This window comes from Dysidea avara, chromosome 7 (genome assembly GCF_963678975.1).
Source record: "Dysidea avara chromosome 7, odDysAvar1.4, whole genome shotgun sequence".
Lineage (NCBI taxonomy): Eukaryota > Metazoa > Porifera > Demospongiae > Dictyoceratida > Dysideidae > Dysidea > Dysidea avara.
The window spans coordinates 1,708,711-1,729,726 of NC_089278.1; the positions used below are offsets into that span (position 1 = coordinate 1,708,711).

The 21,016-nt window shown below is 39.0% G+C and overlaps 8 protein-coding genes across 10 annotated transcripts in view; 3 read left to right on the top strand and 5 right to left on the bottom strand.

The window, feature by feature from the left end:
- Window positions 1-1,789, top strand: LOC136260916 (tRNA-dihydrouridine(20a/20b) synthase [NAD(P)+]-like). Of its 2 annotated transcripts, none has more exons than XM_066054833.1 (11): window positions 1-138; window positions 189-215; window positions 407-501; window positions 549-624; window positions 674-715; window positions 765-896; window positions 947-1,061; window positions 1,110-1,203; window positions 1,256-1,341; window positions 1,390-1,477; window positions 1,523-1,789. In XM_066054833.1, the coding sequence occupies exons 1-11, from the start codon at window positions 53-55 to the stop codon at window positions 1,531-1,533; spliced, it is 852 nt and encodes a 283-aa protein (XP_065910905.1). In that variant the 5' UTR covers window positions 1-52; the 3' UTR covers window positions 1,534-1,789. The 2 variants fall into 2 exon arrangements, with proteins under 2 accessions (XP_065910905.1, XP_065910904.1); XM_066054832.1 differs by having other exon boundaries at window positions 1,519-1,783.
- Window positions 1,588-2,494, bottom strand: LOC136260920 (large ribosomal subunit protein eL20-like). Its single transcript, XM_066054838.1, has 5 exons — window positions 2,378-2,494; window positions 2,143-2,322; window positions 1,962-2,091; window positions 1,800-1,909; window positions 1,588-1,744 (listed from the first exon to the last, which is right to left on the bottom strand). The coding sequence occupies exons 1-5, from the start codon at window positions 2,393-2,395 to the stop codon at window positions 1,652-1,654; spliced, it is 531 nt and encodes a 176-aa protein (XP_065910910.1). The 5' UTR covers window positions 2,396-2,494; the 3' UTR covers window positions 1,588-1,651.
- LOC136260921 (U6 snRNA-associated Sm-like protein LSm3) lies at window positions 2,440-7,608 on the top strand. Its single transcript, XM_066054839.1, has 3 exons — window positions 2,440-2,620; window positions 2,668-2,763; window positions 7,429-7,608. The coding sequence occupies exons 1-3, from the start codon at window positions 2,492-2,494 to the stop codon at window positions 7,510-7,512; spliced, it is 309 nt and encodes a 102-aa protein (XP_065910911.1). The 5' UTR covers window positions 2,440-2,491; the 3' UTR covers window positions 7,513-7,608.
- LOC136260919 (casein kinase I-like) lies at window positions 4,799-5,612 on the bottom strand. The gene is given in 2 exon segments (XM_066054836.1): window positions 4,799-5,094; window positions 5,096-5,612. Coding segments are annotated over 2 exon segments (621 nt in total). The 5' UTR covers window positions 5,494-5,612; the 3' UTR covers window positions 4,799-4,871.
- LOC136260917 (centromere protein K-like) lies at window positions 7,542-9,902 on the bottom strand. The gene is made up of 11 exons (XM_066054834.1): window positions 9,787-9,902; window positions 9,606-9,740; window positions 9,515-9,556; window positions 9,408-9,462; window positions 9,335-9,366; window positions 9,203-9,285; window positions 8,135-8,215; window positions 8,018-8,087; window positions 7,901-7,966; window positions 7,786-7,851; window positions 7,542-7,737 (listed from the first exon to the last, which is right to left on the bottom strand). The coding sequence occupies exons 1-11, from the start codon at window positions 9,820-9,822 to the stop codon at window positions 7,576-7,578; spliced, it is 828 nt and encodes a 275-aa protein (XP_065910906.1). The 5' UTR covers window positions 9,823-9,902; the 3' UTR covers window positions 7,542-7,575.
- LOC136260913 (solute carrier family 41 member 1-like) lies at window positions 9,840-17,434 on the bottom strand. 2 transcript variants are annotated; one of them, XM_066054830.1, is made up of 9 exons: window positions 17,287-17,434; window positions 16,891-17,200; window positions 16,733-16,840; window positions 16,611-16,682; window positions 16,245-16,557; window positions 16,045-16,198; window positions 10,382-10,590; window positions 10,187-10,335; window positions 9,840-10,142 (listed from the first exon to the last, which is right to left on the bottom strand). In XM_066054830.1, the coding sequence occupies exons 2-9, from the start codon at window positions 17,179-17,181 to the stop codon at window positions 9,957-9,959; spliced, it is 1,482 nt and encodes a 493-aa protein (XP_065910902.1). In that variant the 5' UTR covers window positions 17,182-17,200; window positions 17,287-17,434; the 3' UTR covers window positions 9,840-9,956. The 2 variants fall into 2 exon arrangements, with proteins under 2 accessions (XP_065910902.1, XP_065910900.1); XM_066054828.1 differs by having other exon boundaries at window positions 16,891-17,236; window positions 17,287-17,428.
- Window positions 17,361-20,471, top strand: LOC136260911 (transketolase-like). Its single transcript, XM_066054826.1, has 13 exons — window positions 17,361-17,519; window positions 17,584-17,691; window positions 17,846-17,916; window positions 17,998-18,044; window positions 18,094-18,207; window positions 18,258-18,355; window positions 18,403-18,594; window positions 18,658-18,770; window positions 18,819-19,030; window positions 19,079-19,400; window positions 19,590-19,804; window positions 19,917-20,127; window positions 20,186-20,471. Exons 2-13 carry the CDS (start codon window positions 17,585-17,587, stop codon window positions 20,356-20,358), a joined length of 1,875 nt encoding a protein of 624 aa, XP_065910898.1. The 5' UTR covers window positions 17,361-17,519; window position 17,584; the 3' UTR covers window positions 20,359-20,471.
- LOC136260910 (von Willebrand factor A domain-containing protein 5A-like) overlaps window positions 18,657-21,016 on the bottom strand; it is a 4,515-nt gene continuing 2,155 nt past the window's right edge. The window contains exon 4 of the mRNA XM_066054825.1: window positions 18,657-20,992. Within this exon, the coding sequence (XP_065910897.1) occupies window positions 20,401-20,992 (592 nt within the window). The 3' untranslated portion in view covers window positions 18,657-20,400. The remainder of the gene's footprint in view (window positions 20,993-21,016) is intronic.

Consider the following 21,016-nt stretch of genomic DNA (forward strand, 5'->3'; position numbering starts at 1 on the left):
TGTACGCCATTGCTTTTAACGCACACCACCTTCTAATTAATGCGCCCTCCAAATGAAGAGCTCGTTTGATAAGCCACTAGAACTATTCGACAAGAGGAAATATGTTAAAATATGTGCACCCATGGTCCGCTTTTCCAAGTAAGGATACTGTTGCAGTTTACTCTAGAACAGTTCATGTATTCCTGCAGGTTAGGGTTTAGGATGCTGGTTCGTAAGTGAGTTGTTTTTGTTTGTTTGTTTTAAAGGGAGACTGCTTCAGTATGAAAATACTGCTTTTCGACAGTGCCCACATACATACAATACAATAAATAGACTACATCTACCTACACATATACAGTTAGTACAATGACTGATGCAGTTAGCAATCGTGGGTGTATGCTGACAGTTATAGCACCTCGTTGTGTAGGTATGGATGTGATCTAGCTTGTACTCCAATGATTATGGCTGATTCATTTGTCCAGTCCAAGCAAGCTCGTGACAGTGAATTCACTACAAACCACAGTAAGTCAACTCCCTTGTCGTGATATTATTGGAAACATGCACCACAGCTGATCGACCACTTGTAGTTCAGTTTGCTAGTAACAATGCTAAGGACTTTGCTGATGCTACAGAGCTGGTCGCACCGTAAGTTGATCAATGTTGGTACTTCCATTAGTTTCCAATCTCATTTTAGGTTCTGCGATGCTATTGATCTTAACTGTGGTTGTCCACAGAGGTGAGTATAATGAGATATTGAAACCATTCTTAAGATGATGTTAGTTAAGATGGGCACTGGGGCAGGGCTGTGGTGCCTTTCTCATCAAACAACCAGAAACTGTAGTTGACATGATACAACAAGCTCGTTCCCGTACCAATCTACCAATATCTATTAAAATTAGAATATGTGAAGACATCAAGTACGTTAAGTGATGACTCAACATTTCATGTAGAGTACACTGATGGACAGGGACACAATAGAGTTGTGTAGAAGAGTTGAACATGCTCATGTCTCTTGGATCACTGTTCATGGACGTACGGTAAAGCAAAGAGCAGAACCAGTGAATAATGAAGTGATCAAAATGGTCAGTGGTTGGATAATTACTGCTGTATGATAACTCTCACTGATACAGGTGAAAGATTGTCTTACAATTCCTGTTGTTGCAAACGGAGACATTAGGAGTTTACAAGATGCTGAAGCAGTGCATGCGTCAACTGGAGTAGATGGTAATCATTAAATGTGGAGACGACATAATTATTAGTGATGTTACTTCATAAGGAGTGATGGCAGCTAGAGGAATACTTGCCAATCCAGCCATGTACGATGGTCACCCAGCCACCCCACTACAATGTGTTCAAGACTGGGTCAGTTATATACTCCAAATCATGTATTAGTCACATTCCAGCCTTCAGGTTGATCTGTCACTTTCTGTTGGAACACCATTCATATGCTTCCACCGTCACCTTTACAACATGACTGAAGAAATTATGAGCAAACCAGGTAGGCCTTGGAAGTTTTACATGACATCAATGTCTGTTCAGACAGGCAAGCACTGAAGAATTTAACGAGCACATCAGCTGTGTTAGACTATCTCACCCACATGAAATACATTACATGTTAATTGTCATCATTTATTTTGTTCATAATACAAACACATGCAACAAATTCAAGTCTCTAATAGAAGGTGTTTGGCCTATTGGCAACAAAAGTGGATCGGAAATGATGGTCCATGACTCTGTGTGGTAGTGGGAAACGTATCTTCGAGTTCTACAGTAGAAAGTGTACATGACAATAATACAATAACACAAACAATTGATCTTACATGAAATTGCTTCATATGGGGTCTTCTACACTTGTTTGCTGGAATTTCCTCAGCTCGCATGATTTGTATGGAGTGAGCTCTGGCCCTGTGCCTAGCAGCCATATCTCGGTCTACACAGATACAAAAGTAAATATCAGCAAACATATTATGTACTATACATACAACATGCTGTCACTGCTCCAGCAACACTCATCTCACGATACTCTCTGTACATGTTGTGGGTACCACTTCGGGAATCATATCTCAACCAAATACCGATGTTCTTGATCTTAAGGGGACTCTTCTCAGACACCTACCAGCACACGTTATAAGGTGACCTATTACTTCGCTAGACTTGTCTTACAACAGAACACGAGACTATTTCGCCTGCTGCCTTCTTTAACTTCTTCAGTTTACTCGTGAAATAGAAGAAACGAGACTTGGCCGTCACTTCATCTGGGGCAAAAATTCTCATACGATACAGTGGTGGATTTCGCTGCGTCTCGGACGGATGACGCCTCCCAATCACTTTATATTCCTTCAACTGTAGTACAGTACATTTGATTTATGATTAACTACTACACATTACAAGTCCAAACCTGTCCCTTTGCCTTCATCTTTATCTGCTGTGGGCGTGGGCGAAAGAAAGCATGGCCTAGGGACTAGTGCGCATGCGTTGAGACAACAGTGAGCACTAGTTGGAATAATTGGTAATGGCTACGGAAGAGCTGCAACCCGAGCCCAGTGTGGTCCAGGAACCATTGGACCTTATCAAACTAAGCTTGGATGAACGAATATATGTGAAAATGAGGAATGATAGGGAACTGAAAGGAAGGTTGCACGTGAGGAACTCTATTACTTTAAGTGTAGTGAGTACCTCACACTGTAGGCGTATGACCAACACTTAAACATGATATTAGGAGATGTTGAAGAGATTGTAACTACCATTGAACTAGATGAAGAAACCTTTGAAGAGATATTTAAGGTGTGTAAATGTATAACAGCACTGAAGATGTTACAACGTGTTGGTAGAGGTTCATTACGTAAGAGCTTGCAGTAGGGTATTATTACCATATCACTTATCAACAAAGGTATCACCATAATATAACTGTAAAAGCATTGCAGTGTTTCCCACTTCATACTATTACACTAACATATTGTGAGAATTCATTAAAAACAAAATGAACAGCTCCATTTCAAGTCTCTGAATATCTCTCATAGTGTGATGGAGTGACCATACTGTGGATGTGTGTTCAATTATCAGTATTGAAGTGTGTTCTTAAAACATTAGAGCATTGTTTTAAGTTTCTTTGCAGGAAAGCAAGTGTATACTAGGTTTACTACAAATACATGCAATATGGTTTGACCAAGAATGGTTACATTTAATGGTAATGCCCAGGTATTTTGTGGGTGTCAGATACTATTGTGAATTTTGTATGTCGAGTTGATGGGGGACCATTGTTAGGTTTTTAGAGAGATTAATTTCAGGTAATAGCCGACTCACTTAATATGTCTAGATCTTGTTCAGTCTTACTGTACCTTCAATACATTGGATTCATCAGTAAATTATCAGTTTGTCTTCATACAGCCTAATGCATAAAGTTATCTTGTTGGAGATGTCATTGATAAATAGTAGAAATAGCAGGGTCTGATACTGAGCCCCTGGACAACAAGTAGTACAACAGTAGTTCTCTGTTGCTTGATTTGAAGATTTTCATTCTCGACCACACTTCAAGCACTGATTGCTGTCTGAACCAAGTAGCACCGTAGCAGCAATTCCTGTGGGAAGTGATCACCAAGGCAGTAAATGTGAGAAGCGATTATTAAAAGTGACTGATATGGAGGAAGCCAAACATTGTTCTACTAGTAGATGTGATATCCACATATAACACTAGCATCAAGACTAAATGTGGTCATTTTTTTGCTCTATGTGTCGACACTTGTGGCTCGCACATAAATTTTCACGTAATAAAATTTCTGGGGGTGCGGTAGATGAGTAAACAGTGCGTGTTCAAGCAGCTTACAACAAGTACTCATGAGAAGATCTGTAGTTTGGCTTGAGCCCTTTTTGAATACAGGTACAACTGGCTATTGGCTTACCTTCTCAATGCTGTAACTATTGGTAACAAATAAAGAATATGGCTGACAATCTCACTATTGTAGTAATGGTTGATATACTCTAATAGAACAGTCACAAAATCATTTTCATTCAGTGTATATTCATTATTTTTTATGAAACATTTTTGCATGAAAATAAAGCCAAGTACAGTGTTTTTTTAGTACGTTGTGTTTCTCAATGGTGAGTGCTGTGTTTCACATGATGATCGATAATCATATCCGATGCCACATGAGTCTTTGTTGCAATACGCGATGAAAATCACCTTTACGGAATAGCACTAGTCCATATAATATATAATACAGCATTAAATATACCAAAACACTTACAGGTGGCCGGATGTAGAATTTTTTAAATGGCCAAAACTCGAATTTTAGTCTCAATGCCTGACTGCCTCACTGACCACGGTCACAAGGCTAGAGGCCAAACAAAGCAGCACACGGCCACCATTTTACGCTACAATGACAAAATCACCAGTGGGATGTGCCTTTTGGGGTTATTATTTCAGAGCTGGATTTCAGAAGCGCTTCATTCCTGGTGCTACTATAAGAGATACACTAGCTAGATATCTACAAGTTTGCGATTGGGATCCTGTTCGCGATGTTTGCGACCACGCCCATCAATTAAAGATCTAGATGTGATAGAATATGGAGACCACACCTCTTAATAATCTAGCTGTTTACTTACCACAATAAACAAGAGTCTAGCTAGCTGCACACCCCTTGGCTGACTCAAGATATACTCTAATACAACAGTCACTCTAATACAACAGTCATGTATGATATTCTAATAGAACAGTCACAAGTTACATTGTAGTTAGCTGTGCTGCAACAAAAAACTAATCAAACTAGTTTTTTTAGTTTAAAAATGAAGTAGGGATCTATGCAATAAAAAGTAGTGAAACAAGAGATGAATGATGGTATTACAGCATATGGAAAGTCCCTACTTTGGCACATTAGCTATAATTGTGGCAGCCTTCAAACCTTGCCAGGTGGGTTGCCCAAGTTGAAGTACATCAAAACATATCCAAAACTTTCTAAGTCATCTCTTCTACTTTGTTTGATTCCTAAGTGAGTGTTGATGCTTGCGTATCTTGCGATACCAGTCAAGTTATTGTTTTCTCTGTACGGAATGTACTGATGTGTGCATGTGTCTCTGTACTTCTTTGTCAATCCAAAGTCAATAATATAAATGAGGTTGCCTTTTGCCAAGTCCCATTAAGAAATTATTTGGCTTAATGTCTTGATGGATGAAATTTTTTGAATGGATGAATTCAATTTGGCTAATCAATTGGTCTGCCAATAGTAAGTTGGTTTTAAGACTGAATTTTTGGCCACAAAAGTTAAAAAGGTCTCCTAAACTTGGTCTCAAAAGTTCCACGACTAATACGTTATTATCTCCTTCTGTACCACACCATCTGACTTGTGGAATTCCAACTCCTGATAAAATTTAGTGTAGTTGCAGATGTTTTGACTTGATACATTCCAACTTGATGGCTACTTCTGCCGTTGATATGTTAGTACCAAGGTAAATATCACTGAATGAGTCACTGCCTATCTTTCTTCCTAGTCGATACTTGCCACCTACTCTTAATTCCATATTGTAAACCTCAACTAGATGTAAGTTGGAGAGTTAGAAGAACTTGCAATGTTTTTGGTCTTCAAAACTAAAGTGTTTACAGAGAGAAAAATATGTTCAATGCGAAGCTAAACTATCTCTACAAATGTTACAACTGTACTCAGAGTATAAAGTTACCGCTACACCTGTCTATTACAACTGCCAAAGTAGGGACTTTCCCACTGAGCTATGCTGTAATACCATCATTCTCTCTTGTTTCACTACTTTTTATTGCATAGATCCCTACTTCATTTCTAAATAACAAACTTTTAACCCTTAAACCCGCATAATCCAGAAAACTGGATTTAAACTTAATAAATACGCATGCTTTGCACAAAGCGCTGTAACTTTTGAAACGTCCATCCTATGGATATGCCATTTACGTCATTCAACTTGTGATGTAGCAAGGATTAAAATGATACCTAGGGTTTTACCCTAACACTATATGGTGAGGCCAAAACTAGCCGTGTGAAATAACTTTGAAACATGCAAACCCTTTACATACCTTTATAAAATGGTTGATAACTTGATGGTAGTTGATCGTATCGCCTTGCAATAACTTCCATTCAATCTGTTGCGAAATTTTGTATCAGGCCATATATGACTCACATGAGTAAACCCACAATCGAAATTAATCACATGGCAAGAATTTAGAAACACGGAGACATGACTCGTCGCTGTTCACCACTTCATAACAAGTAAGCCACTGTAGTTACAGTGTTCATTTAACTTTCTCCTAGTAGCCCAGTAAACACATTAATCTATGTGTATTTGTAGGCTGTAAGAATTAAGTTACCCCACCTAGTGTTGCTATGCATGCCCATATTGTGTAAACACGCATTTCCAAAAAGTTCTCTGCGGGTTTAAGGGTTAAAATACTAGTTACTAGCTAGCTGCAAGATAGGATTGACCATGCTTATTTATGATCTAGCAGTACCAATAATGATTGAGTACCATGAAATTCCCCTTAATGAACCTAGCTGTACTTATTCATCGATTGTACCACTTACTGGTAACATGTGCATGGAAAGACCACACCCCTTGAAAACATTATGTGGCCAGTTGTCTGAGTTCACTTGAGATACTCTAATAAAGCAGTCACCCTAATACAACAGTCATATTCAATTTTGTAATAGAAAAGTTACACATGCATATCTTGTGGGAAAATCCCTTTGATATTACACAAAATTGTTATGACATGCTAATGTAAGGATTTTCCCACAGGGTATGTTGTAATGCTAATCATTCATATCTTTTTTTGTTGCTTGGATCCTTGAAATTAATACACTAGTGTAGTGTGTCTCAGTGTACATGTATTGATAACCCCAAGCATAGCACATAGTGCCACTTGTATCTCAACTCACAACTTCTTATGACATATATTTTCAGTTTTGCATAAAATTAATTTCTAAACTACCAGCTATACCACATAAACAGGAAGTTAAGTGTGATTGTGTAGCCAAATTATAGTACCTGGTGCTGTTTAAGAATACAGTAAAACGTCTAATCCGACATTGCTTGGTGTATCAAAGACTTACTATGTAATACTACTATACTACCTTTACCTCCTCACTAACCTGACATTCTTGTCTCAACTAGCATCATATTATGGGGGGGGGGGGGGGGCTTCACAGTAATAACTACATGTTATGTTGAATAGATCTAGAACACACTTTGTATGTTGTACATTATATGTGTAAGCCCAAATTTCTGTGAATTGTAGCTTAAACTTGCAATCTGCACATGTAACTTTCTGCATAATATAATGAGTTTGTATGTAATTTGTACATCAGAATAATTGATGTGTACATTATAGATCTGCTATTAATACCAACAACATCTTGAGATCTATAAATGACACATGACCAATTTTCTCTGGAGTACATGTATAAGTGTTAATACGTTGTATTTCTCTAGACTACAAGAAGAAACATTCCGATGTTGTATGTGAGAGGAGATGGTGTGATATTGGTGTCCCCTGCAGTACGAGTTGGAGTATGAACTCTTAACACTTACTACATGCACGCAGCTCAGATTGTAGTCAATAAGATATTCCACAATACATTATTGGTAATGATAGGGGGTCATTCGTATTAATGCAGGATTGTTTGGGTGACGCTGAATGATGCCCAGTACCAGCAGCAGCTGTACAAAGGGGGGATACAAATTCTCATTACATTCCAAGTAGGGGTCATACGGGCTCTCTATTGTCTTTTCTATCAAGGCCTGTTAGTGACATTACAACAATCACTTAAATACACACTATTGTCTTACTAATACTATTTCTTCTGGGGGTATTAAATTTTGTGTAGAGGATTTTTTCCATATTTCATCCAAGGTCTGTGTTAATTGTAAATATTCATCAGCTCACGTGTATGAGTGAGCAAACCTTTTGTTTTCCTTTTCCTGATGGCCATTTATCCGGCAGGGAGATATGAGTATGAAGAAAATGTTTCTGTATAAGATATATCATGTGGTTAAGCCACTAATGGTATTTACAATGTACCAGTTTTTGTGTTAACATATCACAATGACATGTCATTGTTCTGATCTTCCCTTCCACCTCCACTCCAGCACTACATGTGGTATAACACTAGATTACTTAAATGATGTCACTGCGTACTGTGTTGTTTCTTGTTTGTTGGTCAGTTTCTCTTCCAGACCAGTTCTCATCTTGTACTTCTCATCTAACAGTTTCTCCTCCCTTATGAAAATACTCAAGATATGCAAACACGTACAGTGACACACAGACATGTGTACAGTGTATTAGGGTTGTGAATTGGTTATGCTAGGAGCCCACTTATGCTCCTTGGACTCCTGGTTATGCAATAATTGGTTAATCATCAGTTATTGCTGAGGGTGATTGATAATCGAGCTATGTGCAGTGTTTTGCATGTTGGTTGTCAGTTGTACAAAAATTCTGAATGGGACTTGTATGAAAACCAACCAATGAAATGCAGCCAGACTTTTCCAAATTCTTATATAAAGTATCTGATTGGCTGTTTTTCACATGATATCACCAGTGAAAGAAATTGTAACTGACAACTGCCTTGCAATCTACTGTATGCAACACCAATTATACAATTGGATCACATGACCACAGAATTATTTACAGTTTTGGTCATAAAAAGTGAGTGGGAAAGTTGTTTATTGTTTGTTAGGAATGGACTTGTATCTACAATGACATCATGAGCACAAGGTGGGGCGCTAATGGAGAAATTGTTTTGATTGATCATATTTCAGCCAGGGAAGGAGATATCGACCTCTAAGCAACAGGTATGGCTACAAGATAACACAATAAACAATTTGTATCGCATGCAGGAAATTTTCTCTCTCGAGGTAACGCTTGTTTGCAATGGCTTTTGTTACTCATACCTGTTGGCTACTGGTCAGTATCTTACTTCACGAGAGAAATATGATGGATCAAAGCAATTTCTCCATAGGTGCCTGTACATTAGCCCCCAGATAATGCAGCCATCTTGTGCTCCGTGACATCATTGTGGATAAAGTCCATTATAGTTACATCACAAAGCCACTCTCCCACTCACTTCTTATGTCAAACTGCATCTTTGATTAAGAAAAATACAGTGAAAAATTAAGCCAATTAATTGGTTATAAGGAGCCAATAATTGGTTATGTACATTTGGTCCAGGTCACAGTTCCACAGTGTATACACATAGACACAATGTACCTTCTTAGTTTTTGATCTAATGATATTCTTGTTCCTCTAGTGATGGCTAGTAATGTTTGTTGTTGTTGTACAACATGCTGCAGCTACACCTCCAGTAGTACTATGTATCACGTGATCATGTATATAGCTTACTTGTACTAGTAGACCAGATGTGGTAGCTGTACCTGCTGAAGGATATGGTGGAAAAGTTTAACAAATTCACTACCTTCAATCTTTTGTTGTTTCCACACTTCAAGTTTAGCTAACAAATATTTTACATCCTAAAGTAGATTAGGTGTAATTGTGTGTGATGCTTCGTTTAATAGTGCATACATCAACATTTCCTGATGCTATTGAGGCCTTCTCTTCCTGCAACTACAGACACACGTCACATTATCATCACTACATATCAGTCAGTTTGTACATGATGTAGTCGATCTTCTAGCTCCCTACACTGTTTTGTTAATTCTTCTGCAGTCTCTAAAGAATCGTGTTCTGCTCGAGGAAACACTTGTAAACTATCTCTGAACAATTGGCTGCGCTGTGCTAACTTCTTAGCCTGTTTGCATTATTAAAACACCCGAATACTAAGGGGAATACCGTACCGTCTGATTTATCTCCTCTTTACTCCGCCGCGCCATTTTACAAATTTCTAGTCTCTCGTGCTCAAGTATTAATTTTAGAGGCGTTTAAAATGACATGCAATTGATACAAAAATGTTTTTGTTATGTATTACAGGAAATTAATTTAATTATATACTTCATTATAATATCATTTAGTCACCTACATCTTCATCTTTATCTCCTATATGCCATAATATTAGCCACACTACGGCTAATAACCCAGTACCCAATAAGTCACCAAAAGCTGTTAAGTAAGGTATGGCAAAATTGTCCGGATCACAAGAACGTTTCCACAAGAAGTGAACTAGCCAGTATGCAACAGTGAGCAGCACAACCACCTGTAGAAACATGACATTATGACATTTCAATTGTACATACTAACCTGTAATACTGCAGCTATTTCATAAAACGTTACAAACATTAGTGTCAGGGAAGTATGGCCACCATTAAGGGCTGCTATTACACACAGAAAGATCAGTGACCCCGGTACTACCATTATAACTAGTAGCCGTGCTGTCTTGGCATGTGGACCTAGATGACACACAATAAAAGTGATAACAAACACAAGTCACTTTACCATTAGAAAAGAAGGTAGCTAATAGTCCATGATATTGGTGCTCTGGGTCAGTGGGAACATCACCAGGTGCACCAACTTGATGTAGTGATGTTGATAATCTGCTAGCCTGTACTGCTACCAAGTTACCTCCAACACCATTAATAACAGGAGAGTATATGGCAAACCCTTTGAATTGGCTGACTGTACAGTCCAATATCAGTCCACCCAAACTATACAATATACAAGTGGTCAGTTATAACTGCAACACCACATTGGTAGATACAATAGTGAATGATGGGAATAATACAAAGTTTCCTTATATAGCAATTGGCTAGCTAGTGACACTGTACACAGTTATATTTTCAGTAGCCACTTGACCCTATTACCATATATGTACAAATTTTAGAGGGACGTAATTTTCATGGATTTGTGGTTGCTTGGCTGTCCTTAAAAGATTAGTTCCATGTGCTTATATAATAGCTAACACCTGAGAGAAAATTTGCGAAAATTCTAAAATTGCTAATTTACCTTGAAAATTCGGTATATAAAAGCCTGAATAGGTTTCACTGTATCATATTTGAATTTTAGAGCACTGGACCCTAAATAATTGGAAATGACTGTTCCATTAGAGTTTGATTACAAGTGTGTAGTGTTTCAATGGAGTTCTGTATTTTATCTCCAGGCTAAAATAAATGCTGTGTCCTAAAAGGCCAGGGGGTGCTAACTTATTGTACAGATTACAATAGTGTAATTTGTAGAACAAGGCTTACTACAACTACTGAAACCTGTGACTTGTCACAACATTGTCAACAGCAGCTGCTACAAGGAGCAACAAGATGTTTCAGCTGGTTCACGAGTGGATTTTAAGAAATAAAAATAATAATGCCAAGGCATCTATACAGTAAATGTATGGGCTTCAGTTATCTGAACAATTCACTTATCCAAACACCTTTACCATTGCCTGAGATGCACTGTGGTTCGGTCTACTACGTCGATGAGCTATATGATGGGATAGTGCAAATCATTCCTCCACTATAGCTGGCTAGGCCACTCCAAATGACAATGCAGTTTCTCGTTCTACAGGGCACCTGTATTATTATTATTACATCTCCAAAACCATTTCCTGTGCTGCTGTATATGGAAACTTCCTATGAAATGTTCCATAATAATAAAAAAAAAACATAGAAAGAATGATCCTAGTGTTGCTGGCTAAAAGTGCTGGCCTTAAAAATTCTCTCTAAGATTGAGATACTCTTAACAGAGCAGTCACATAATATTGTATTACTTGGTTAAATGCTGGGGCATATAATTATCTAATCCAAAACAGCCAAGCTGTAAAAAAAGAGTGCGGCCCTCAAAAAGGCTATGGTGAAAAAAGATGTGAAATCCAAGGTGGCGGCCAAGAAATGGCTGTGATGGTAGGTTAATGGTAAAAATTTTAATAACGACAATTCAGGTGAATTTTGGTGCCGCTTGGTCTTGGCACAAAATTCACCTGAATTGTCGTTATTAAAATTTTTACCATTAACCTACCATCACAGCCATTTCTTGGCCGCCACCTTGGATTTCACATCACCATAGCCTTTTTGAGGGCCGCACTCTTTTTTTTACAGCTTGGCTGTTTTGGATTAAATTTCACTTCTTTTTGTATTTGTATACCCCAAAGCCGGCTTTGGGGCTTTTTTAACCTATCTTTTCTTTCTTTGCCACAGGAAGAAGAAAAGATGAAGCATTAAATACTTCTGATTTTATTAGTAAATGTACAAATTATATATATAATACATATATTTATTACAGAACTCTCTAAATGATTGTTTCTTTGTAACTGAACACTCTCTACAAGGTGACTTCTTCTAGCTGGTCTCTCTACAGGGTGATTTGTTTGTAGCTGAACTCTCTACATGATAGTTTCTTTGTAACTGAACTCTCTACAAGGTAACTTCTTCTAGCTGATGTCTCTACAGGATCACTTGTTTGTAGTTGAACTCTCTACATGGTGGTTTCTTTGTAACTGAACTCTCTACAAGGTGACTTCTTCTAGCTGATTTCTCTATAGGGTGATTGGTTTGTAGCTAAACTCTCCACAAGGTAATTTCTTCTAGCTGATCTCTGTACAGGGTGAATTGTTTGTAACTGAACTCTCTACAAGGTAACTTCTTCTAGCTGATTTCTCTACAGGGTGATTTGTATGTACCTGAACTCTCTACAGGTGATTGTTTGCAGCTGAACTCTCTACATGATAGTTTCTTTGTAGCTGAACTCTCTACAAGGTAACTTCTTCTAGCTGATGTCTCTACAGGGTCGTTGAACTCTCTACATAATGGTTTCTTTGTAGCTGAACTCTCTACATGGTGGTTTCTTTGTAACTGAACTCTCTACAAGGTGACTTCTTCTAGCTGATCTTTCTACAGGGTGATTTGTTTGTAGCTGAACTCTCTACAGGTGATTTGTTTGCAGCTGAACTCTCTACATGATGGTTTCTTTGTAGCTGAACTCTCTACAAGGTAACTTCTTCTAGCTGATCCCTCTACAGCGCGACTTGTTTGTAGCTTAACTCTCTACATGGTGGTTTCTTTGTAGCTGAACTCTCTACAAGGTGACTTCTTCTAGCTGAATTACATAGTTGAACTCCCTACAAGGTAACTTCTTCTAGCTGATCTCTCTACAGGGTGAATTGTTTGTAGCTGAACTCTCTACAGGGAGATTTGTCTGTAGCTGATCTCTATACGGGTTACTTGTTTCTAGCTGATCTCTTAAATTCTTTTCAGGGTGACTGCTCTATTAGGATGACTGCTCTATTAGAGTATCTTGATCTCGCACTTTCTACACCAAGTTGGATTTCGTGTTATAACTCCGTGACTTTAAGTCTGATTCTTCTACACCATTGAAGAGCCTTTCTAAGATGATTACTCCATCTATACAGTGAATTTCAAAGCATACCCCAAGTGGTTTTTCTGGTAGGAGTAGCAAGTAGTTGTTTTTTATTAGCTAATCTTGATTGCATAATTGTTACACACTGTTTACCCATGCAGTATTCAAGAGCTGTGGTAATCAGTGACAGTGATGAGTATTCATTTAGTTCAGTTAAGAAATTGCAATTACGTACAAAGGACCATGTACATTTCATTTGCAAAAAATAATCCTAGCAGGCTAATGGGATATTGCTGCAGACTGATGCAAGTTTTCACAACTGTAGAGGATTTTAAGTGTTATGCGGTGACTAGAGTATGTCACTGACTACTCTAATAGAGTATCTCGATCTTGTATCAACATTCTATGGGGAGGGGCTGTGCCCCCTCCTCCTGCCACTATAATAGTGTACATGATGTAGCTATACTTGTGCTGTTTTTTGTTTGCAAACAAACTAAATCAATATGCAGCAGCACTATTGCCTGGGCTTTGCTTGCTACTGACAATTTTAGTAGGGGCTTCCTGAAACCCCCCTCGGCACACCCCTGTAAGAAATGAAAGTGATTAAACCATGCCGACTAATCAGCATGTGCCTGCTCTACTTTGCTAAGAATGAGTCCTTATCCACCCTCCGTTTGGAACAGTCAGTTGAACTCAAATACACGAGAAACAAACAATTAACAGTTTTCATAGAATGAAATACCTCAACATTAAACCGTGCCAACTAATCAGCATGTGCCTACTCTACTTTGCTAAAAATGAGGCACCCCTTGTCTGGAACAAATCAGTTGAACTCAAACACACGAGAAACAAACATACTGGCCAGCACAGAAACTCACACAGAAAGTCGAGCAGCACGTACTAAATAAATTATTAGCAGGAAGCCACTAATGCGCTATTGCGAATAAATGAACACCTTGCGTTGTCAGCTAAAAGAACTATGGACAAAGGTAAGTCCATGATGTGTGCATTGTACATACTGCAGTTGGTGGAAAGGCAGATCTCGGGACGAAGTGACATTGAACAGTGAAGAAATTAAGCCCATCGCTATATCCATTGTCGAGTTATGCTTGACTGAAGGCATCAGTCAAAATTTTGTTAAATAGAAAATTTTTAAATTTCATAGAAACTTTTTGGAAGGGTTTGGGGTTGATCTGAAGACATTTTTGGGCTTGGCTGTGTCTAACCAATACTGCCAAGTTGTCATGAAAGGAAAGTGAGGCTGGTTTTAGGGAGATATTATTGGCTGGAAAAGCCCAGTCCTGCATGATCCCTACTATACAGTACTACCATACTGTATGATATTGGTCCAACAAAAATGTAATTATACTGTGTGACCACAATTTGATCATATTCATCCTATTGTGTGAGTTTTGACAGAAGCTGATTGCAAGGCTTCTTTGAAATGAATATGACTAAAAGTGGTCAAACAGGAACCACTGAATGTGTCCAAGCATATGTCATGAACATTCATGAACTGGTTAATTGACTAAAGTGCATATAGCCACACTAGAGATCTGCTGCTTCTTTTCTGAAATTTATAGAGCATCAGGTTCATGAATCTTCACCTAGCCTAGGACTGGTAACAATAGTCACTATAGTTCATGAACATAGAGTGGGCGTGTGCTAGTTTACTTGATGAACAGTTTGTGAATTCACCAACTGTTCATGATAAGTAAGCTTTCATGAATGTTCATGAAATATTTTGTCCATGCCACAAAGTTCTTTGTGCACTCTACCGTATAAACATTACAGCACTCAGGAAGTGTTTCAAGCGCTTGGCTTTTTGTCTCATCCATACACACTCATGGTGGTGCTTTAAATACATTAACACAGTCACCTGAGACCTAAAACACTTAGTAGTGCAGTAAAAGCCCTATAAATACATTACTTATCAACAAAGTGCTGTGATATTAAGGTATCCACATCACATGTATGGCAATAACCACCTAGTAAATGCAAATACTGTAGCAACACTAGTACTATATAGTAGCCACCTATTATAGCATTGGTGTTCACCAGTGTTGGGCAAGTTACTTTTTAAAAGTAACTAGTTACATATTACATATTACTTGCAACTGAACTATTTAGTTACAGTTACATATTACCCATAAAATAAAGTAACTATAATGTTACATATTATATTACTTTGTGTCCACAGCCTTAAGCTGTCACGTGTGAAACTACCACCTTATCACGTGACATGGTTGCGTTGTTGGGCAATGTGCAAATGTTGGTTATAAGTAAGAAGCTGGTGAATAAGCTTCATTCAGTAGGCCTCATTACTTCGTTGTAGCTAGACGTTACTCAGTAGATTACTAACGAGATTAGTAACTCCGTTACTTGTAGTAATAATATTATGTAATATTAGATTCGTTACAGTAACTATATCACTTAGGTAATGCGTTACACTTGTAAGTAAAGTAACTTGAGTTATATTACCTGTTTTTAAAGTGTATTTCGTTATATTACTTTGTTACCAAGTAATAATATTACGTAACGCGATACATAAGTAGCGCGTTACTCCCAACACTGGTGTTCACTAAAACTGAACAATCTCATAAGATTTGTCTATCGGTTTGATAATACTGTGCTATATATTAGATATCAGTTATTGGATGTGAGCAGAACTTTTGTAACCAGTTTGGTAACAATCTTTGGCGCAGCCAACTAAATGAAACAAACCCAAAATTTGAGACAACATGGTTATCAGCGTACTTTACATACACCAACATTGATCTAGCAGTATTCTCCCATCACCTATTAGTACTTACCTACTAATTAACATGGCAGTGATGACTGGAGTCCAGCCTTCATAGAGTACAGACTTTGTGTGTTCATTCTTGTAGGCTAACCATATCCATAATGGGATGAGACACAAGAAGAAGACGACTACTATGGCGGACACTGTGATGGTACCAGACTCATCTGTATAAAAACAAAATAGCTGCCTGGTCTACACACCACAACAGACCTATATGTTCAGCGTCACCACTTCTTAGCCCGTACAATGTTTGACTGATTATTGAGAGGAAGAAAAGAGTGATCAAATCTCCTAGACTTGCTGCAATCGGTGTGGCCACATTATCAGGATTAATGCGTAAATATCGTGACACAATTATAATGACGATAATCAACACCCCTAGAACTCCACTTGCTAAACTGGCAGTAAACAAGGAGGCAGCTGCGATTAGCAGAAAGTGCATCAAGTCAACAATTCCCTCCAAGATCCAGTTCAGCGTTACTGCAAAACACGAGGCCAGTGCTGCAATGACAAGTGCCTGACCCTGGTGATGAAACAATAGCTTGATATTGATCTATTTATAGCTATACACTGTACCTGTATCAATGACATATTTCCAAAAATGATGCTCCAACGAGAAGAACTATTATCTAGCTCACCACAATTAGACTATCAGGGAATACTAAAAACTGTTTTAAAATTAATATTGGGTCACTTACAGCAGTTGACAAGCGTGACGCTAACGTCATTTCCAAATTCCCTTTTAATCCCAGCAGTGCAGGGACCACAATATACAATTCAGAAACTTCATCAAACAGTGGCCAATGCTAAACACACAATATAATTACAGCATTGAACAGACGTACTAATAGCATACCTCCACTACATCCAGTAAGAGTCCAGCTAAAACACAACCAAATCCAGCTAACAAGAATGGTACAGACACTTCCAGGAGTATGGCTAGTCTAGATTCTTTTGGTGGACTGGTCATAGTTGGTGATAAAGTAGCTATCGTTTCTATACCACACTCCAAATCAACCTTGCCATCAGCTATGCCACTATCTCCGGATTCATCGTCCTTCAGCGGGATATCAACGAGCTCCTCTTGGGAAGACCGTTTAGTTATTACCATAGTAACTATTCTCTTCCTGATAACAGTCTCTTGCATATAGATTGTTCTCCAGTTACTAATAAATAATTCTAACTAATGCCTATCGTAGACTCTGGTTGTCATAGTCATAATCTCACTCCTAGGAATGATATGGACACTTACTTTATGGTAACTTTAACACTTAGATTATAGTAGGTTACAATGCACGGCGTTGAGTTTCTGCTCGACTTCTCCACAACACACAAACCTCCTCACAAACCAAACTGATTTGAAGTCATTGCGCCTATAGAAGGTACGCTAAAATATTTACCGGTTTCCGTACAAAATTTTGACTTTGCCGGTTACCGACCTCTTGGAATTGCAAACTTGGTCTCCAGTTTCCGCTTGCTGATCAGGTTAGTGTGGAATAGCATATAACATCATCAAGTAACGGTCTGCTGCACTGTGCTATCTTTTCAGTATGACGGAGTATCACAAGCCAGATAAAAAGAGGATAGTGGCGTTAAAGGACATCGCCAACAAGCTGAGGATCCATAGTGTGGAGTCGACCAATGCCGCCAATTCAGGGTAGGTGCAAGTAATACTTAACCTAGCGAGTGGCTCTTGAAAGATAGCTCGTTTTGTCAGTGTATTTGGGCATAGATTATCGAGAGAGATTTGGGATACGTGACTAATTATGCAACCTTTGAGTAATCATCATGATATTGAAATTCTCCTGTAGCCATCCAACCTCCTGTGCCAGCATTGCTGAGCTAATGTCAGTGCTGTTCTTCCAAGTGATGAAGTACTCAGGTAAGGATGGAGTTGTCACAATAAACACTTTTTATTACCTAACTAATTAGAATGTTGGTATTCCATATTTTCTCCATACAGCTAAGGAGCCAAGGCATCCATCCAGTGACAGATTTGTGCTATCCAAGGTATTGTACCTTGATGTAGTGTACCATATCACATGCTGTAATGCACTAGGGTCATGCTGCACCGGTATTGTATGCTGCCTGGGCTGAGGCTGGGACCATTCCAGTTGAAGACCTCAAGAACTTGAGAAAGATTGACTCAGAACTGGAGGGTCATCCTACACCTGTATGTTGCATGCTTGGTATAGCGTCACGTTTTAGTGGTGGTTTTGTTAGCGTCAAGCATACATTGATGTTGCCACTGGATCCCTGGGTCAAGGATTGAGTGTTGCCTGTGGAATGGCTTACAATGGAAAGTACATTGACAAGGGCAGGTAAACAGTGAGTCTGTAGTGACTATACTGTAGTTGTGCCACTCTAGCTACCGTGTCTACTGTATCATGGGAGATGGTGAAAGTGCTGAGGGGAGCATTTGGGAGGCAGCTGCTTTTGCTGGCCATTACAAGCTGGACAATCTTGTTGCAATTGTTGATGTGAACAGACTTGGCCAGAGTGAGCCTGCAGCACTGCAGCATGATACAGAGACTTACAGGAAGAGATTTGATGCTTTTGGGTAAGAGTGTACAACATTAACCAACTAACATATCGTCAATTAACTCTTGATATCGTTGTGTAGTTTCCACACAATTGTTGTTGATGGACATGATGTTGAGGCTCTCTGCCATGCCTTCCATGAGGCCACCACAGTAATGGGAAAGCCAACCTGTCTTGTTGCTAAGACCTTTAAAGGTACTGGTGTTGTATCTGTGGAGCAGTGATTTCACTGCTCCTGTTTAGGAAAGGGATTTCCCAATGTGGAAGACCAGCTAGACTGGCATGGCAAGCCACTTGGCAAGAACTCAGCTATTGCACTGGAAGCTGTAAAGAAAGAAATTGTTAACCCTGGTCCCCATGGAATTGTACCAGAGATGTTTGTAGATGATTGTCCTAAAGTTGAATTTCCAGTTGTAAAATTGTCAGAACCACCAAAATACGAAATGGGACAAAAGGTCTGTCACCAGTTTGGTGGTTTTGTTATACCCCTGTGTTTTGCGTAGGTTGCTACCCGTCAGGCTTATGGTACAGCACTTGTGAAGGTTGGCACTGACTACTCAAGAATATATGCTCTTGATGGTGATACAAAAAATTCTACATTCTCTCTGACCTACAAGAAGGCCTTCCCTGACAGATATGTGGAATGCTTCATTGCTGAGCAGAATCTTGTTGGAGTAGCCATTGGATTGGCCACAAGACATCGTAATATTTGTTTCGTCAGCACCTTTGCCTGTTTCTTGTCACGGGCCTATGACCAAGTCCGCATGGGTGCCATTTCTCAGACTGAAATTAACCTGGTTGGATCACATGCAGGAGTTTCCATTGGTGAGCAATACAAAAATGTTGCATAATCAAGAGTTCCTAATTTCAATAGTGTGTGTGCATGCGTGTGCGTGTAAGCTACTGAAATATGTATGAATTTTATGAGCTCTTGATGTATCTGAAAGCATTTGTTGCATTATCACCCATCCTACCTTCATCTGTGTTCTGATTTCAGTGATGTCTTACTAATAGGTGAGGATGGTCCTTCACAAATGGCACTAGAAGACTTTGCACTGTTCCGAGCCATTCCTGGTGCTGTCTGCTTCTATCCATCGGATGCTGTCTCCTGTGAGAGGGCCATAGAGCTAGCTGCTAACCACAGGGGCTTGACATTCACTCGTACCAGTCGACCAGCCACTCCAGTATTATACACTGGTGATGAGAAGTTTGAGATTGGCAAAGGAAAGGTAATGTATATGTTGTGACCATAAATGACCTGTTTGAAGCCACTAACTAAATAATTTAACCACCCACAAAACCACCATTAAATTTTAGGATTGTGTTTACATTTTATGACAGGTGGTTCGTGATGGTGATAAAGTTACAGTAGTGGGTGCTGGAGTTACACTTCATGAGGCTGTCAAGGCCCATGAGACACTGAAGGCTGAGGGCATTGAAATCAAGGTCATTGATCCATTTACCCTCAAACCTGTGGACAAAGATCTGTTGATAACATCAGCCCGTGCCACAGGAGGACGTGTGCTAACTGTTGAAGACCACTATCCTGAAGGTGTAGTTATATTATACGTACTTATCCCCAACTTTTTACTAACTGTTTTATCTTGTAGGTGGTCTTGGCGAGGCTGTAGCAGGTGCAGTTAGTGAGGAGAAGGGGATTGTTGTACGCCGACTTGCTGTGAGGGAGGTACCCCATAGTGGCCCTGGAGCTGCCCTCATGGAAAAGTTTGGTATCAGTGATTCATGCATTGTGAAGGCTGTCAAGGAGATGCTCGCTGCTTAAGAACTTGGAACATATTCTACACTGACCATGAACTGTTTAGCTTTAGATTTTCACTGTACAATTAATAAAAATTTGTTTTCTAGAGTTAATAAGTAATCTTGCATTTTCTTTGATCTCATTCAGTGTTATTCTGCAAGATGGCTCTTGCTTGGTTAGCCACTGTTCAGCCTTCATTAGGATTAGCTCCAGTTCATCAAGATGAGACAAATGTTTTGTTGTAATCAACATCAATATAACTACAGTGATCCACACTTCATCGGTGACACCATCAGGACACTTCTTTGACATTTCAGTCATTGTGTGACACACTATATGACAAGTCTGTTCTGTGAAAGGCCATGAACCATTGGCTTGTTGCAACATTACTATACTTTCCACACTGTCAGGGTTGGGTGTATCTACTTTGTGCATTGGACCATTATTTGATGGTATAGACACATTAGCCACAGGTGCATTAATACTTGATATAAGTGGACTGTAACATTGAGAAATTTTACTTGATGTTGGGCTGTAGTTTGGAGATGTTGGACTGTAACTTGGTGATGTTGGATTATAGCTTGGAGATCTTGGGCTGTAACTTGGTGATGTTGGACTGTAACTGGGAGATGTTGGGCTGTAATTTTGTGACGCCACACTGCAAGGAATGACAAATAAACAG

Coding starts and splice junctions, on each gene's coding strand:
- LOC136260916 (XM_066054832.1), top strand. CDS start 53: ATGAAGAGCTCGTTTGATAAGCCACTAGAACTATTCGACAAGAGGAAA. Junction 1,062..1,109: donor ATAATGAAGTGATCAAAATG/GTCAGTGGTTGG, acceptor TCACTGATACAG/GTGAAAGATTGTCTTACAAT. Junction 1,342..1,389: donor TACAATGTGTTCAAGACTGG/GTCAGTTATATA, acceptor TCCAGCCTTCAG/GTTGATCTGTCACTTTCTGT.
- LOC136260920 (XM_066054838.1), bottom strand. Junction 2,092..2,142: donor AAATAGTCTCGTGTTCTGTT/GTAAGACAAGTC, acceptor GTGTGCTGGTAG/GTGTCTGAGAAGAGTCCCCT. Junction 1,745..1,799: donor CCCATATGAAGCAATTTCAT/GTAAGATCAATT, acceptor TTTCTACTGTAG/AACTCGAAGATACGTTTCCC.
- LOC136260921 (XM_066054839.1), top strand. CDS start 2,492: ATGGCTACGGAAGAGCTGCAACCCGAGCCCAGTGTGGTCCAGGAACCA. Junction 2,621..2,667: donor AACTGAAAGGAAGGTTGCAC/GTGAGGAACTCT, acceptor CTCACACTGTAG/GCGTATGACCAACACTTAAA. Junction 2,764..7,428: donor CCTTTGAAGAGATATTTAAG/GTGTGTAAATGT, acceptor GTATTTCTCTAG/ACTACAAGAAGAAACATTCC.
- LOC136260917 (XM_066054834.1), bottom strand. CDS start 9,822: ATGGCGCGGCGGAGTAAAGAGGAGATAAATCAGACG. Junction 9,557..9,605: donor TAGAAGATCGACTACATCAT/GTACAAACTGAC, acceptor GTGTGTCTGTAG/TTGCAGGAAGAGAAGGCCTC. Junction 8,088..8,134: donor AACAAACAAGAAACAACACA/GTACGCAGTGAC, acceptor TACCACATGTAG/TGCTGGAGTGGAGGTGGAAG.
- LOC136260913 (XM_066054830.1), bottom strand. CDS start 17,181: ATGCAAGAGACTGTTATCAGGAAGAGAATAGTTACTATGGTAATAACT. Junction 16,199..16,244: donor TGGTGACGCTGAACATATAG/GTCTGTTGTGGT, acceptor GTTTTTATACAG/ATGAGTCTGGTACCATCACA. Junction 10,591..16,044: donor ACTGCCATGTTAATTAGTAG/GTAAGTACTAAT, acceptor TATATTGTATAG/TTTGGGTGGACTGATATTGG.
- LOC136260911 (XM_066054826.1), top strand. CDS start 17,585: ATGACGGAGTATCACAAGCCAGATAAAAAGAGGATAGTGGCGTTAAAG. Junction 18,356..18,402: donor AAGTACATTGACAAGGGCAG/GTAAACAGTGAG, acceptor GTGCCACTCTAG/CTACCGTGTCTACTGTATCA. Junction 18,595..18,657: donor AAGAGATTTGATGCTTTTGG/GTAAGAGTGTAC, acceptor ATCGTTGTGTAG/TTTCCACACAATTGTTGTTG.